The 16,677-nt window shown below is 39.4% G+C and overlaps 1 protein-coding gene across 1 annotated transcript in view; it reads left to right on the top strand.

The window, feature by feature from the left end:
* THSD4 (thrombospondin type 1 domain containing 4) overlaps nt 1-16,677 on the top strand; it is a 339,077-nt gene that overhangs the window by 72,926 nt on the left and 249,474 nt on the right. The window contains exon 6 of the mRNA XM_052808192.1: nt 8,673-8,775. Coding sequence (XP_052664152.1) covers nt 8,673-8,775 — 103 coding nt within the window. The remainder of the gene's footprint in view (nt 1-8,672; nt 8,776-16,677) is intronic.

Raw genomic sequence — 16,677 nt, 5'->3', positions numbered from 1 at the left:
TCTTGTTTTTGTTCAGGCTCATTCTTGGATGAAATACTTTAGTCAAAAAAATGAGACTAAGACAGATACCAGGAGTGGAAAGTTTTAGTCTGAACAGTTAAAGTTGGACGAACTCATAAGTAAATGGACAGTGCTACCAGCTGTAGCTTATACCAAAGCATGATAAAATATGGTAAATGTATCTGCTGGTTAGTTTAAGGTCCTTTTTTTTTCTTGTAAGTAGTATCGCCTAGGTAGAAAGAATATATTGCAGAAACAGTGTAAGAGTGCGTTGTATCAGAAACTAATTTTTGATGGAAACAAGAACTCTAAAATACGAATAATGCTGTAATTTCTGTTACATGTGGCTCCTGCAAACTCATAGTCATTTTAAAGCTACATTTATGGTGCTCTACAACTGTCCACCTTTTGTGGAAAACAAATTGTTCCACATTGTAAGTCTTTCTTTTAACAAAAAAAGAATAAAATGCATTTTCTCAACAGACTTACCAGAATTCACCCTAGATGTAGTAACATCTGTACATTTGTGCCTGTACATTTCTGCCTCATGTAATACTGCATAAACATTTCTGTTGCCTGAGAATAGAGATCCTTCTCTAAGAATATTGTGATTATTGCTGTAATAATTTTTAATTAAAAAGTGGAATATCATGGTAATACAAATCAGAAACTTCCCTAAACTTTCAGTCCTGCTGGAACCATTCAGGTAGTCCTTCCTCCCACACAAAGGCCATTTATTTAAATGGAATGCATGCAATTGAATTTCCATTTAAATTGATTGGGCTTTCATATAGAAAACTGGTAGAGGATTATTCCCACATAGTGATGAAGCTGGTAGAATAAAAGAATGAAGTAGTGAAACCTACATGACATAAAGACTGCACCCCAGAAAGAATAGGCTGGTCCAAGAACCATGTTTTTTAAAAATGAAATAAAATGCTGCTGGAAGCCCTAGAGTAGATGTTTTATCACATTGCCATCATTTTCTACAAACTACGAAGACTAGATATATCATCTTAGCTTTAAGTCTGTTGATTTCACTAGAGCTGCATCAAGTACGAGTTTGTCTCAGGGTCTTTCAAAGCTGATATTGATGGTGCCTTTCAAAAAGGGTTTTGGAGTGGCTGATTTTTCTAGTATAAAGAATACTACTACTGTTATATTAAAGCAACGATCCTTAGTACATAAACCTCACATTTTCTGAGGAGGACTGTTAAAACATGCTCCATTTTTCAGATGCATTTGAACAATGTAGACAGACACTGAATCTGCAGCAAGGCTGAAAGCTTCCATGTTAAGGCATTCTTCAGACTTTGAGGCAGGTTGTGTCAAATGGAAATAACTTCTCATTGATTTCCCATTAAATGAGGCAATACTGTGCAGTTTAAGCACCTTGAGCATTATGTAGTGTTTCTATAAATAGGTATTTGAATGGAGGGATTCTTGTATTTGGTGGAATTTTTATGCAGCATATTTATATAGAAAAACGATACCACTGCTGAGACTAAGAACAGCCGTTGTACAAAGTAGTTATGATTTCTGTTGCAAATGCCAAGCTTTTGATGCTTGATTGGGATCATGTAAAGAATATCCTATGTGCACTCCAGTCTTGATACTGAAGAAGTACTTTGCTCAGGAAACTGGGCACTAAAAAGACATTTGCGACAGTAAAATAGTAACTACTTTTTGAAAAAATGGCTTTGGAATGAGTTGATAGTCATCTGGTCTTTTGCTGGATCAGAAAAAGACTAGCAACAGTCAACCGGCTAGATCATTGGCAGGTGTGAATTGACATAGCTCTGACTTCCATAGCATACTTGCATATCACTTTACACCAGATGATACTCTGTTCCAGCATGGTCTGTTTTCAGTATTTGTCTTCCATTTTCTAATTGTTAAACTTAGATGTTGTAGAAACCAATTATTGTTTCTCAGATTGTTTTTTGTTTGGTTGGTTGGGTTTTTTTGGAATAACATTTGTAAAATTTTAGCAATACACAGAAATGGATTATTTCCTTGACACATTTTTGGTACTACTGAGGAACTGTACTGTTAATTTTCCTAATGTAGCTCTTTAGTGAGCCCCTCCTAAGCTTACAGTGCCAAACGTTTCCAGTCATGCACATTAGATCAGTGTAGATGCTTTGTGTGGGATGGATGAATGGCTAACATTTTATTTAAAACCAAAGCTGGACTTAAATCTTTTACAAGTTGTTGAAAATCTTAAATAAAATAAGTTATTTCCATCTAATCAGATGGATCTGTCAGTATGAATTTAAAAAAAGCCACAAACCTGTAAAGTTAAGCAGAAGTACTTCTTTCTTCATCTCTTTGGTTGATCTTTCTTTCCCATTATTAGACATACTGTGTATTCAGCTGTAAAGTGCTATGGAAGGGAAAAAAGGTGAAGCAGTAACAGATGCACTTGCCACGTTATACATTAATGACTTATTTGTCTGATACATTGCAAAATTAAGAATGATTAGGTTTGGGTAACACTTCAAAGACTTTTCTAGTTAAATTCAGAGGACTTTCTTGGTGCAAAGCTGAAATCATTAATGGCAAAAAGGCTTCCTAAGTTCCAGACTGAGATGGTACAGTTCCCTTACCCATGGCAGTGGGAGCCAGCAGGTACCTCCGGGAAGGCAGGCACCCCAGTGTGCAGTTCTGCCATGGACCATCTTCCTTGTTCCAAACACAAGCTCCTTGCTAGCTGAATGGGATTTGGGTAGAAATACAACGATTTTGTATTGTGCACACGTCTAAGGTCTTTTCCATCTATGACGGGCAACCCCTTGAAAGCAGAGAGGGAAAAGAGAAAGGCTGTGACCTTGTATTACTTGCTCCCTTACAGTCTGCATCGCTTCAGAATCTCTCTCTGGTTAGTAAAGAAAGTTAGTAGTTTATGATGATGGTCATAACTAAGCTTAATCTCCACTGCAGCAGACATGTAGGTGTAAATTCATTGCTTGAGGCAGTGCTGAGATTTTGACAATACAGGTGCTCATTCCTCATAAACTTGTCCAGATACCACTGCATTCACAGATGTTAATTTTCATTCCATGTCAAGCCAGACATTTATAACATACTGTCTGTGGTCATGGACTGTAACTAGAGCTGGCTAGCACTATTTTTACTGCAGAGCTGTTCTTCCCATAATTTCTAAAATACTGCATTTTAAAGTTTCTTGCATATTTTTGTTTTTCAGAAGCATCAATTCCATTTTAATAAAAAATCTGCCCGATATTTTGTGCCACAGATATCTAGACACATTTAATATACCTTATTTCTTTTTTTAGTTGGCAGACAATCATCTTCATGTTCTGTTACCATTTTTAAAAATTAGAGCTATTGGGGGAATAAAAGAGTTTCCAGTAGTTTAAATGGATCTGTTGCTGTCTTTCGGTGTGTGTTCAGCTAGACAACAGTAGGTTGCTTTGATTCTAAGTAACACTGATAGGGACATGCATGGTCCTTGACAATGCAGAGAGAAACAACTTAGCAGAAGAATTAGAATTTGAAGGACCCTGGATTCTGCTATCAGATGTGGACATGGAACTTCCGTAGGTTTCAGGAGTAACAAGGCACCAGCACTTCAGAGCAGAAGTTCACTGTAGACATGGTGGATTGTTGTGTAAAGAATTGGAATTTATATAGTATGCATATTACAAGGACATGCCACTTTTAAGAGTATGTTCTGAACATGAAAGAAGAATCTTCAGATTACTGTTTCAGAAAAAAGTATTTTAATTATTTTTCTTTGGAGATGTGTTTATCCTTTGGAATGTCAAAGGATTGATATGATTAGATAGAACCACTGCAGAAAAGAAAACTAGAGTACAACTAGATTACTTGGACTTAATTTAATATATAGTATTGCACACATAGAAAATATTAATTATTAATTATGCCTGAGCCTGGAGAACCCAGAAGGACTATGGGGCCTTGGAAAAAGAGTTTGCCAGTTACTGTAGGTCATAAGAATGAAACAGTGCCAAAAATCTTAGTCAATGTTTTAATTGCCTTTAGAGGTGGTTTCAGGATCAAAATGGCCCATTTATGCATTTGCAGAAGTGCACATTATCTCAGTACAGCTTTGCTAACGGCAGGCATGCATCCAGTGTGAGCACGTATCTGCTGGCAGACTGATAATTTTCTGGTGTTTAGTCAGCACTTCATTAATTAACCAAAGTGTCAAATATTTGTTAAAAACCTGTCCTTTTCGAATGTTTCCCAAAAGCTAAAAAGCAAGTAGAGTGGTTGGTTTGTTTTACAGTCTTAGCTGTATTAGCAGCTCATTTTAAGGAAACTGTAATGGTACATGACAAAGAGAAGTACTGTGTGTTGCTGTCCCTCAGAATACTTTCATATCTGCATATCTCAGATGAAATTGAGGCATAAATAAAGCTACTGCTTCAGAAGTGCAAAATTTCTATCAACTGCAGACAGTGCCTTTCAAGAAATTTGGCCTGAGGTCCCAAAAGACAAAGGGATACTTCTAAAATGTTTTGTCTTAAGTACTGGCTGCCTCATCAACGCAGTGCTGTGCTGCTGCTGTTAATTTCACACTCTGAAAGTACAGGAAGAAAAGTGGGACGAGATGTCATGCTCATTGAAACAGCCACATCAAAATGCAGCAGTGGAAGCTCTGAAAGCATCTTACCTTGTGTGAAGATGTCCAGCACTTTGAAGGTGCTTAGCTGAATAAAGTCCCGTGTGCTTGATTTACAGCATTGGTTTTTCCAAGCAGCATATTTTAAGTAGGAGAGACATCATCTAAAACCATACAAAATTATGGATTCTAGGGGCTGTTTCTAATTTCATAGTGCACAACTGAAAGAATAATAATAAAAAAAGTCTCCCAGCATAGAGTATAGTTTTCTAGATAATTTACATCTGCCTCTACGCAATGGAATCTGAGATTTATCTTGGTATATATGCAATGTATATTTTTTGCTGATCTGGCCTCCACAGACCTGGTTTAAAAAGGAGATTTTATTTCTTTTTTTACAAACGTCCAAAGAGGTCATCTTGGTTTTGTATCAAAACCTCTATGAAAAACTGTAGATAAGTCCCTCAGTAATCACAAAACAAAATGAAGTTTTTGAGGAAAAAATGAAATTCCAGATCTGTCGTTAACAAAACAATGAATCAAAGTCAACATTTTGTTTTCCAGAAAATTGTTTTCAAGTCCCTAACAGACAACGCGATCCTAATGCCCTCATGTCACCGAGGGGGAACCGAGGGAGAATCACACAATAAGGTTAAAGATTTTAGCAAGTTCATTCCGAAAGCCTCTGGAAGACTTTGGAAAGAGATCCAGGCTGTTTAAATCCTAGTACTCTGGCTTAGCCACAGGAACATTTTTCATCTGTAAACATGGCAACTTGCCTGCTTTTTAAAGCAAAATTGCTATTTGTTTGGCAGAGGGCCAGGAAGGGTGTAGGGACTCTGTCATGGGCAGACCCTCGGGCAGAGCGTGACCTGCTGCAGGATGCAGAGCACATGCTGCAGGGGACGGTGCTATGGGAAAGCCTGGCTTTGTCCTCAGTTGTCTTCCAGGATCTCCCAGCCGTGTGTGTGAGCTGGGAAGCAAATGATGAACTCTGTAAGGTACAACTGTTAGATGTTGTAAATATGAGCTTTTTGGGGGGTTGTTGTCTTCTCATCACAGGCGCCCGTTGCTGTCTTTCAGGAGTTTTATAGTCAAGCTATATGTGTTTGTGACTGTCCCGCATTCATAAATCAGCCTGGAGAGGGGGAAAGAAATGCGTCACCACATTGACAGATATAGTAATTAAAATGTAAAAACAGGTTGTACTCTCAGGGAATAAATAAAAAATGAGGATCTACAGAAACTCCTCTGCTAAAGTGTCACTTTTGATTGTACAGGGTCATGCTTTTTCCTTTTAGTGATAACAGTGTATTTTCTGCCTAAAAGCTGTGCTAAAAAGCCAGAGAGGCCAAGAGAAAGTGCCTGGCGCTCTCAGCTCTTCTGAGAAAGGCTCAAGGATTTCATTTTCAGGGGGGCTGAGCAGTAGGTGATGTAAAACTGTCATTTCATTCAGCTATGCATTAAAATTTTAGGCGGGGTTAATAAATGCTGTAGAGATGTTAACTAGTATATACGTATAGTATAACTCTTTTAAGCCTTGGTGATTCATAATCTATAGTAAGTTTGACTAGTTGCACCTTGTAGTTAACTCTTTCATAAAATATTTTAAAAAGACATTTAAAAATAAAAATGAGTATAATCTGTATAAAGAATAAAGCAAAGAGTTTTTGCAGACCATGTTACACTCAAATTTTTGGTCCAAATTTTATTTTGTAATTAAACTTTGATGAAAGAAATGGAGGTTAAGGACAACTGAGTTGGGACTTAAAAATGGCATGGACGTTACTGAGTTAGCTTTTTCTTCGGATTTCGGCTTGATCCATACAGCGTTTGGTGTATTTGCCAGTCCTTTGTTATGCTTTAAAGCAATGGGGCCTCTGTCCTGTGGACAACTTTCAGTAAGTTTAAAACCAGAAATTGTAGCTATATTAAAATAATCTTAGAAGGGGTGGGTGTCGCTATTTTTTGGCAACAGCAATGAGTATTTTGATCTTTTTATTCATACATTGTCTGTAGTTGGTATGACCGGGGTGTACAGGAAATGGTTTATGAGCCAGAAATACTGGTACACAAGAGCACGAGCTCAAGGCTCAGAAAAGGAAAAACAAGAAACAACAAAACTTCACAATAGACTGTCAGAAAATGTGTGCCAGAAAAAAAGGGAAACCGTTCCAAAAAGAAACCCTTCAGGCTGGGTTCTTTGCTGGTGCAAACCGATGTTGTTATGCTGTAATTTAATGTAGTGACCTTAATTTATTCCAGCTCAGGTTCTGTCCCTTCACTTTTAGAATATGTGCTATAATTGGTTTCCATTAAAAATGTAAGCTTCCTAGCCTTGGTTGGTTGGTTGTTGTGGCTGAATTACCCTTGCTGCATTGCTGTGTCACAGATGTAAGGATGCGTGTTTCAGTTGTGGGAATATAGCGTTGCTTTCTGCATTTGGCACTAGAAAAGACTTTTGGTCCCACCCTTCTAATGTAGTTTGGTGGCTCATGGTCCTATTTTCAGGGAAGCTTTTTTGTTTTGGTTTTTTTTTTAGACAGTTTGTTGAGGAAAACAATATTTGCATGTACTTGGAGATCTCAGAATGGTGGGCAAACAAAGCACAGAGTGCTGTTTGGCCAGAAACTGTGTTTATTCTAGAAGATTTGTTACTGTGATTCTCATGGAAGATAAAGTAGTCCATGAACCTTCCCCCAGGCATGTCTTTGGTACAGTTTATAGCCCGCTTGAAAAGTCTTGACTTTGACGTCTCACTGATCCAGTTACAAACACCTTCATATATAGATGGTGGATACAAAGCAAGAACTCTTCCGGGACCTCTGGTGTACTGACTTTCTCTGCAAAGATGACCAATCTTTCCCCCTATACAAATATAAGACAATTGACTTACAGTTGCAACAAGAGCTCTTCTTACTGAATCTCTTGCTGTTCCTTCAAAAACACAGTTATTTAGCCATGCTGCTTTCATATAATAATGTCTCTAGTTTTCCCTTGAAATCTGTCTCCTACAGAAAAAATATTCTGCTGTTCTAGTCCAGTTCTTCATGTGGTTTCTACTGTTCTTGAATAGTGTTTTTAATAGCCATTTTGATTGTCTAAAGGGAACCTGAAAAAATGCACCCGTGACTGAAGCGTGTCTATTTTCTACTAGCATAGAAATTGTTCTAATTACCCCCTCCACACACACCTTTTCTAGAAATCTTTCTCCCCTTTGTGTGTGCCCACACACAGGGTAGTCTTTTGCTGTAACTGCTGTAGTGTGAGGATACAGGCAGAGAAAGTAAATTAAGTATTTAACTTGTGTTTACTTTTGGAATCTGCTTCACAGCTAAACAAGGCTTGTCTGCCAAAGGCTTGCATTGCAGGTTACCTAATAAAAGATGTTACTTCTATCTGTAAAACTAGCCCTGCCTCAGTATGTGTGTATGTCCATGCATGCACCTGTATAAAAGAAGCTCTTCCCACTATTTAGCTTCAAGAACTCTGGAGCTAGCATTTGAAGGCACAAGTTAAAATACAAAGTAGTGCAATGACTGTAATAGCAGCATGTAGAAATAAAAAAGAAAAAGCGATAGTAAAGTGTTGAAGCATGGGATGAAAATAAGAAGTTGGTGTGGCCAGCTTTTAATAAGTTATGGAAGCGTGTATGTTAAGGGTTTCAACTCTGTTGGATCTGAGCCCAGAAAATTAATAATGAAAAATGTGAAGCTATTGTGGAAGGGAAATGATTTGGATCTAATTTATTGAATTTATATTGAAGTGTCATCTTTTTGCTGAGGAAAATGACAGCCCAATAAAAAATTTGCCTTTTTTGTAGAACTGTTGCTCCATGAACTCCACAAATTTATTTTTTTCTACAGGCACTTTTGATACTGTTACTTAAAAGCACACTATTTGTTACCTGCTTTTGAGAAAAGGAGTTTCCTAATGTTAGTATCGTTAATCTGGATTAGAATTTGGCAATGCCTTCATTAACCTTCTCAAGTGAATTAATAAGAAAGCAATAACAACATTGCTGTTGATTATAATGTGACTGTTTTTTTTATTTAAACAGATGTGTCCTGAAAGCAGCAGAAATATTAGAGAGGTTCAATGTGCATCATACAATAACAAGCCATTTATGGGTCGATTTTATGAATGGGAACCTTTTGCAGAAGGTAAGGGAAGACAGCTTGGTTTTGCATTATTACAGAGACTGTGTTTTGGAAAGGCAAATGTGACTTTTACCCAGTGGAAGCCATGAGGCTTTGACTGTTTGAGTCTTGTTCATTTTGCTCTGTTTATCTGCTGCATTTATTCATGGTCAGACAAGTAGATAATTTCACATTGATATTTCTTACATTTTACCAGAACGAAAGCATTTAAGTCCTACTTTGACTGGTATACCATTGGCTCTGTATAGTGTTGCAACAATATTTCAGCTACTACACTGTTAACTGTCGTCTTTTTGTATGTATTTACTTTTGATGACAAAGGCTCAGTATGGCTCCATTTCAGTAAATGGGGTTAATGGTTTTTTTATGCCAGCTTAGCATGTGACTCATGGTCCTTATGCATTCATTTCAGGACTCTCTGGCCGGCTAATATGTATTTTCTAATGGTATGTGTCCTGGTTTCAGCTGGGATAGAGTTAACTGTCTTCCTAGTAGCTGGTACAGTGCTATGTTTTGAGTTCAGAGCGAAGAATGTTGATAACACTGATGTTTTCAGTTGTTGCTCAGTAGTGTTTAGACTAATGTCAAGGATTTTTCAGCTTCTCATGCCCAGCCAGTGAGAAAGCTGGAGGGGCACAAGAAGTTGGCACAGGACACAGCCAGGGCACCTGACCCAAACTGGCCAACGGTGTATTCCATACCATGTGACGTCCCATCCAGTACAGAAACGGGGAAGTGGGGGGGCAGGGATTCGCCGCTCGGGGGACTGGCTGGGTGTCGGTCGGCGGGTGGTGAGCAATTGCACTGCGTATCATTTGTACATTCCAATCCTTTCATTATTGCTGTTGTCATTTTATTAGTGTTATCATTATCATTATTAGTTTCTTCTTTTCTGTTCTATTAAACCGTTCTTATCTCAACCCACGGGTTTTGCTTCTTCTCCCGATTTTCTCCCCCATCCCACTGGGTGGGGGGGAGTGAGTGAGCGGCTGCGTGGTGTTTAGTTGCTGGCTGGGGTTAAACCACGACAGTATGTTTGACAGTTGGGCTGCTGACTGTGGGAGGGATACCTGTGCTATGGACTTCCCCAGCTGCATGTTGTCCTGGAACACAAAGCAGCAGCAGCTGTAGTAGTGGTCTGCCACCCCTCTAGAGTCCTAACCCTTGGAGGATAAAATCTCAGTCAGTGGGGGTTTTAACCTTTCTCCAGAAACATGTTTTGTGAAATAGTTATTTATTTTGTTTGTCTTTCTGTAAACAAGAGCTGGGCCCACCTCAGTTGAGATTTGTGATTATTTATGAGGCAAATACTCTTCAAATATGTCTCTGGATTCAGAGGAATTTAGTTCACATCTTGTTTTTCAAATTAACATTTTTTAAAAGTTGTTTTCCACAAAACTTCAAAGACCAAAGAGGATTTATGCGTAGAGAAATACGTATGCATACTGTGGACTAGCTATCTTTATTATTCTGAGGCCATTCTATCACTTGGCGTGCATCACTAGTAGGAGAGTACAATGATTTTGTTGCCCACAGACTGCTTTACCAACAGGCTGTGTGCTCTGTACCACCTGTTCTGTGCAATGTCTCACCTCCAAATGGAGGTACAGTCTCACCTTAAAATTTTAAAACACAGGATATAGGCCTATCTGCTTATCCTTTCCAGATTTGAGAAGAACAAAGTAGAAGGAAGAGAATTTACCTGTATTTTTTAAGTGTCTCTTGAATACGGCTTTTATTGCGTTCTGTGTAAGTAGCTACATATAATACAATGCCACACAGTTAAATAGAAGTAATACCTTATGCCATGGCTTTTAATGTCTTACAGTCAGTGTTTGCAGGGGTTTCTCTTTGCCGGAAGACTTCATTACAAATAAAGGCTTCAGCGTACTATGATTTATCTTTATGGCAATGCTGTGCCCCTGTATGTCCTAAAATTGATGTAGTGGCAAGATTGTGCACATCTTCAGTGTCAGCGATCTGCCCTGGTGCAATTAGTGCTCTGTGTATGTTTTACTTCAGTCTTTAAATCATCTTGCTAAGTTGCTTTCCCAGCTCCAAAATGGAGGCAAAACAAGAGGTTTGGAAAAGAAATGGGAAAGTTTCTTTCATGATGGAGGGATTCCTCCCGGTTCTCATGTTTTTATTCCTCCTCCCTTCACCCTAATAGGTTTAGAAAGAGAAAAGGGTGATAGGTACTAGTGATTTTTTGCCGTTAATAAACTGAGGTAATGTCTATCCTGTAGTATAGAGCCTCATACTAAGTTTTGAAGTGAAAGAAGTGAAGCATCTGTGTAGGGCTGCAGCTGGGTGTGTCGGCTGGAAGACAGCATGTGCAGCTGTCACTGTATTGCTCCGGGGGACTGAGGGAACCCCTTGCTGGACTGCATTGTGTGAATAGCTCTCTGAGCCAGCTCTCGGGGTCCTGTGCCTTGCCTCGTTGCACGAAGGCAAAATGCCTGTTTTGTAACAATAAAGACCCTTCCAAAGATGTGCTGAAGGAGGTATTAGAAGTCATTGCTTATTTTTCAGGGGACTCAAGGAGTGTTGCAAGTGTGTGAAGTTCCTTTTTCCTATACCCAGAAATGGACATTTCCGTGGGTACTTAGCATGCGCTCCCTGTAGTTCCTTTACATGAGCAGCTTTGATCCACAATTGATGTTACCTATTTTTATAGCTCAACGTGAGTCAGTGCAGATTCAGGTGGGTTCATATCTAACTCCCGATTGATCTAATGAAGTTTCTTTCTAATGTAGTCATGCCTCAGTCCTGGTTTTATCTGTTGTGGGTATAGTGAAGACTTGCAGAGCTATACCTCTTTATCTCAAATTATGAACATTTAGTATATACTATGCTTTTAATTAAAGTCTTGTTCGTCATTGTGAAGTTGCCCAAAAGGAATTTTCAGAGCTGTACAACTTTGGCACTTTGTACCATGCATTTAGGCAGAAAAAAGAGCTTGGTACCCAGCAAGTGTGTGGCTTAAAGCATAGTCTGTGGACAGTATGACTTCTCCTACAACATGGCCCCAAAGACTTATGATGTATTAGCTTTGACGCATCCCTTTTCAAACTGCTATTGACAAGACACAGCCAATGCTGAGACAGCTCAGCCCACCTCCATCTCCTTGCTTCCTACACAGCAGCTTTGACTCACTCTGCCCTGTGCCAGGAAAGATGACTCAGGACATCTAAAACATGCCACAATAATTTCTTTTTCCCTCCCCTGCATAGCACAGCTTGTTTCTAATGTTTATGTTGGATCAATAAGGGCAGCAAAACCATAATTTACAGCCCTGTCTTGATGGTGAGTTAAGTGTAATTATTATTATTTTTAAAAAATACACATATTTTTATTTCTCCCATGTTCAGATTGGTGCAGCTGCATTTCTAACCCCTGTTTTATCTGCTGCTGCTCCAACACAAACTTTTGTCTTTATTAAAAAAGCCATATTAAAGGGACTATAAACCCTATGAATTTAGAGTGTTTAATGAAAAAACCTTAGTTCATGTTGCAGAACCAATAGCATATAATGACTTTAAGGGCAGGATCTGAGAGGAAAGATCCAGTTGTGGCAGAGCGAAAACATCACAGTGACATTACCATAAAACCTGTAAGGAAGTTTAAATACACAGAAGCAATAAATGTTTTAATCATTCAGATAATTGAACTCTTTATTTTGAACTCCTTATTTCAGCTAACTTTTATTTTTAATTGTGATGAAAAATTAATTACCTTAAGTGTTTGATATTTTGATGGCTGCATGAAAAGAATCTATTGAAAGGAGAAAACCTATTGCTCCATTGAAAAGGATAACTTGGTGGGAATCTGACCACAGGAGTCTCTCGTAGTGAAGAATAACTGCATTTTTTGAGAGGAGGGAGACAACTGCAGACATTTTGTCAGAAATCCTGTATAAGGTTAAAGAAGAAATAAAGTCCTCTCCAGGAAAATATCTGTCTGATGCTTCCTGTTCAGGAGGATACCTGCATAGTCTCACACACCCAAAATACGTTGTCAAATATAGTATTTTCAAATCAACAACTGCAGAAAATCTCGGTCAGCTGCAGACCCTCTTGCTTTGAGTTCTGTTTGATAATGACAGCCAGGCTTTTGTAATAGATGGTGTTTTATACTGCGGTCCTAGCCATGGGTTTCTGTTACAGCAGTTAGAATTACACGTGTGCCAGGCAGGCAGGTGTAGGAGCAGTCCCTGTGCAAAGAGCGCACTGTGGCTTTGCACTGCGCGCTCCGCTCTCTTTAGATGCGGAGTCCTGCAGGGACGTTCTGCTTTCCTGGCCTGTGGTGCTCTTTGGCAACCGGGTAATGAGGAAGGGGGGCTGCCGGCGGGACTGCCTCTGCCTGCGTCGCCACTGGAAGAGGACTTCGGAGTCTAGGAGGAGCTGTGATTGTACCTCTGGTATGTAAAACTTGAAATAGCTAAAAATGTATTCCTTGGGGATTTGGCTCTTTTTCTTCCTTTTAAATGTAGCAATGTACAAGCAGAAAAATACCGCAAAGTTTGAGCATTTTCTCCTGAGAGACAATTTCACTTTCTTAAAAAAAGAGGCAAAAAAGAGGGTTTTGCAAATCAGAGCCCGGTGCACTGAAAGTCAGACATGGTTTGCCCCTAAAAGATATCGAGGCTTTGCCCCCTTCCCTCGTAGTAAAAGAAATGCAAAATTTTCACAGAAATGATTCTGTTTCCTTTTTTGAATTTTTTTCATTTTGTTATTTTAGAGCAAAATTTTAATGGGAAGTTTTCTAAAATGCAGACTTGACCAAGCATTTCCTCCACATGATGTTTTTGTTTGCTTTTTGTTGAAAACCAGCTCTAGTTTCACAGTTCCCCTTTCAGGTGAATGCGCTTGTTTGCAGGCCAGCACGCTTATTTACCTGCGTCGCACTGACAGCGGGAATGGTTGCTGTTTCAAATGTATGTGTTATTTTACACATGCAGCTGTAACTTGTATTAGAGCTCACTGGACGCTGGCTAACAAAGGCAGTAATAGGAATGAGGACGTGGCTAAAGGATCATCATAGTGGTGGCTGTAGAGATGATTTAGTTCCACTTGGTAGAGTCAAGATGTCTTTGGCTTAAAATACTGCATCAAGCCAGCTGAGTTTCTAGGAACAGAGCCACGCTCAGATCTTGAAAGCCGTTTAAATAGTTTGTTGCTGGCAGACGGTCTCTGGAACCCGAAGGCCTGCGCAGAGGGCGCGGAGGGGCCTCTGGAACCTGCTATCAGCGGCGGGCTGGCCTGGGGGCAGCGCCTTTCACCGGCCTGCGGCCTGCAGAGTCAGCCAGCTCTGGCAGCCAGAGGGGTCTCTGGAAGGCCCGGCAGAGTTCATTCCGTTCCCTCAGATTGCCAGGTCTGGCTTCCTCTTAACGACTTCTCTGCGTTTTTCTGTTTGATTGCCGAGAGACAAAAGCTGTACGGAGCCTGTACGCCGCATCGCTCTTCGGAGCGGGGTTCGAGTCAGGCTGAGTTTCGACCGGGGTAAAAATTCCTGTAGCTGAAAGCAGAAGAAGCGTATATGAAACGGCACTAATGCCACTGCTGCGTTTTCTGTGGTGGGAAAAATGGGTCCCCGGTCTCCCCCGATACCGTTGTTGCCAAACCCAACTACCAATGGGCACCATAATGAGTGATTCAAAATCAACTGGAGTGGAGGACGCCGACGTGTGCTGGGTGTCAGCACCCGGCCTTGTGGCGGGACGTTTGGGCAATTTCAGCTGGCGTCTGTTTACTTGAAATGTATCAGAATCCAAACTTTCAATGGATGGAAGGGTATTTGGTCTGCATGTTTTTCATGCTGGATTTCATGGTACTCTTTCTCTAAAATGACTTTCACGTCAGCGCTCCATCCTGAAGCCTGTGCTGTGTTCAGAGGAGAACTCAATGTAGAGGTAGATCTGTGCGTGCTGTAAAATCCTTTATGAGTTTACTTTTGTTTTAAAATACTTTCTAGTAACCTGACTTCTAGCTACAGTTGTCTCCCAGCTACAGTTGTGAAAAAGATGAGCTCTGAAGAAAATGAAATGTGTAATTTCCACAGGTGTCTAGCAAATACTGCAACCTCAGTACTTTGTGTCAGATAAGAGGCATTTATGATTTAGACTGAATTAATTTTTGGTATTAGGACAGAGACTGAAGACTAATGTAGGGCTGCTACACTTATTTATTCGTGGTTTTTGTTGCTGGATTTGTAACAGCAGATTTCACTCATTTTGAATGACAAAATAGCTTCTCGTAACAGATCAAAATGTAGTGGCCCAGCTTAGGATGTTAAGTTGCTAAGATACTTCTCCAGTCTGCTGGTAATTGGTGACACTGAAGACACTGAATGAGCTCCAATTAATATGATTTAAGTAATTATAAAATGGAAGAAAAGCCTAATTGATCTTTTAAAAATATTGGTCAGGTACTGAGAGGTGCAAGTAGCATTAAGCACTTCTGGGATGGAGTACCCAGAAGTCAGAGAGTTGTTATAGGGAGTATGTTAACAGGACGAAGCAGACACTGCCTACAGATCCTCAACAACCAGCTGTAGGCACAGAGTAGTTTTGCTGATGTTTCAGAGTTTGGGAGGTTTTGGCTCATTTGCTTGGGCTATATAGGCTTGTGAGGAAACATTTATTCAGTTCTAAAGTCTCATCAGTAAGGTGTTTTGTGGAGGATTTTCCCTTCAGTTGATCAGCAGAAATCATCCACCAGAACTAGTGAACCTCCTGGGATCCTCCTGGAAACTAGCAATCCCTTCCTAGTAGTGTTTGTAAGTCTGCTAAATGAATATCAAAATTCTGACAAGTAACACTTGTCTTGTCAGATTTCTAGATGTTGCTTCTAAGTTTTCTGTCACTACATTTGACTGTTTGTATACAGCTACCAAATACGCACAAATAATTTTACAAGTGTTGGGGCCAGATATAAATGTGGCCTTCTGTGTGTTGTGCAATGTTGCAAATCTTTGAATATTCTGGGCCAACCCTGAATATATTATACTTGTTTTCAGTGGTTTAGTGTGTTGTTTTTTCTTCTGCTAAAATTGTGAGATACATGTATAAACAAATCATAGATATACATTGTTTATATGCATGTTATTAGTGCAAGCATTCATTCAGTGTCCGGTGTTGGATTTCATTATATCTTAATGTAAAACATTCCTAGAAGCATTGTAAAGTTTGAAATATATAGAGAAACATAATATTTGTGTCACCTTTTTTGGTTAACTGGAAGCGGAACTTTAGTTTAGAGTGATTAGAGAATTCGTCCTTGCATAAGATTAGTAAGGTAGGCCCTGGTGTATGTTTCCTGAATGCCTGTGATTTCTTGGCTAGAGGAGTGGAGTTCCTGAGAAGCAAAGGTAACGTAGTCCCAGTTTATGAACTCTTGGCCTTTCCTGATTTGTAACTGACAGTTCCTTGTGGCTCAGAATATGCTGTGCTTAGTTTTGCGTGCAATGCTTTGACAACCTAATTTTTTCCCCCAAAGGACAAGAAGTCTTACTGTTTTATTTATACTTTCTCTAGTAAGTTACTTCTAGTTAGTGAACATAGAGATGTTTGAGTATATACACAGTATTTCAAGAAATGATCCAGCTGTGCTGCAGTTCATCCAGCTGCACGGTATTATATTCAGTGAGGCAGCTGTTTGAAGTCTTCATTTCTCATTGCAATAGACCATACTTCTCTGCTTTTTTTTTGCCTCCACCTGTTAGAAATCTTCTGGATTGCTTTTATTCCATTTTGTGGCTAGTTGTTCTTGAAGCTTGTACTTTAATTGCATGCACTGTATTTTCTATGACAATTTGTTTTTTTTTTTGTTGTTATTCCTGTTTTATGTGTAATGCTGTAGCCAGACAGATTCATCAAGGAGGCAACAGCCAGAGTTTTGCGAGGTT

This window comes from Harpia harpyja, chromosome 14 (genome assembly GCF_026419915.1).
Source record: "Harpia harpyja isolate bHarHar1 chromosome 14, bHarHar1 primary haplotype, whole genome shotgun sequence".
NCBI classification, from domain to species: Eukaryota; Metazoa; Chordata; class Aves; order Accipitriformes; family Accipitridae; genus Harpia; species Harpia harpyja.
The sequence above is the reverse complement of the archived record's forward strand: the minus strand, read 5'-3'. Positions and strand labels throughout refer to the sequence as shown.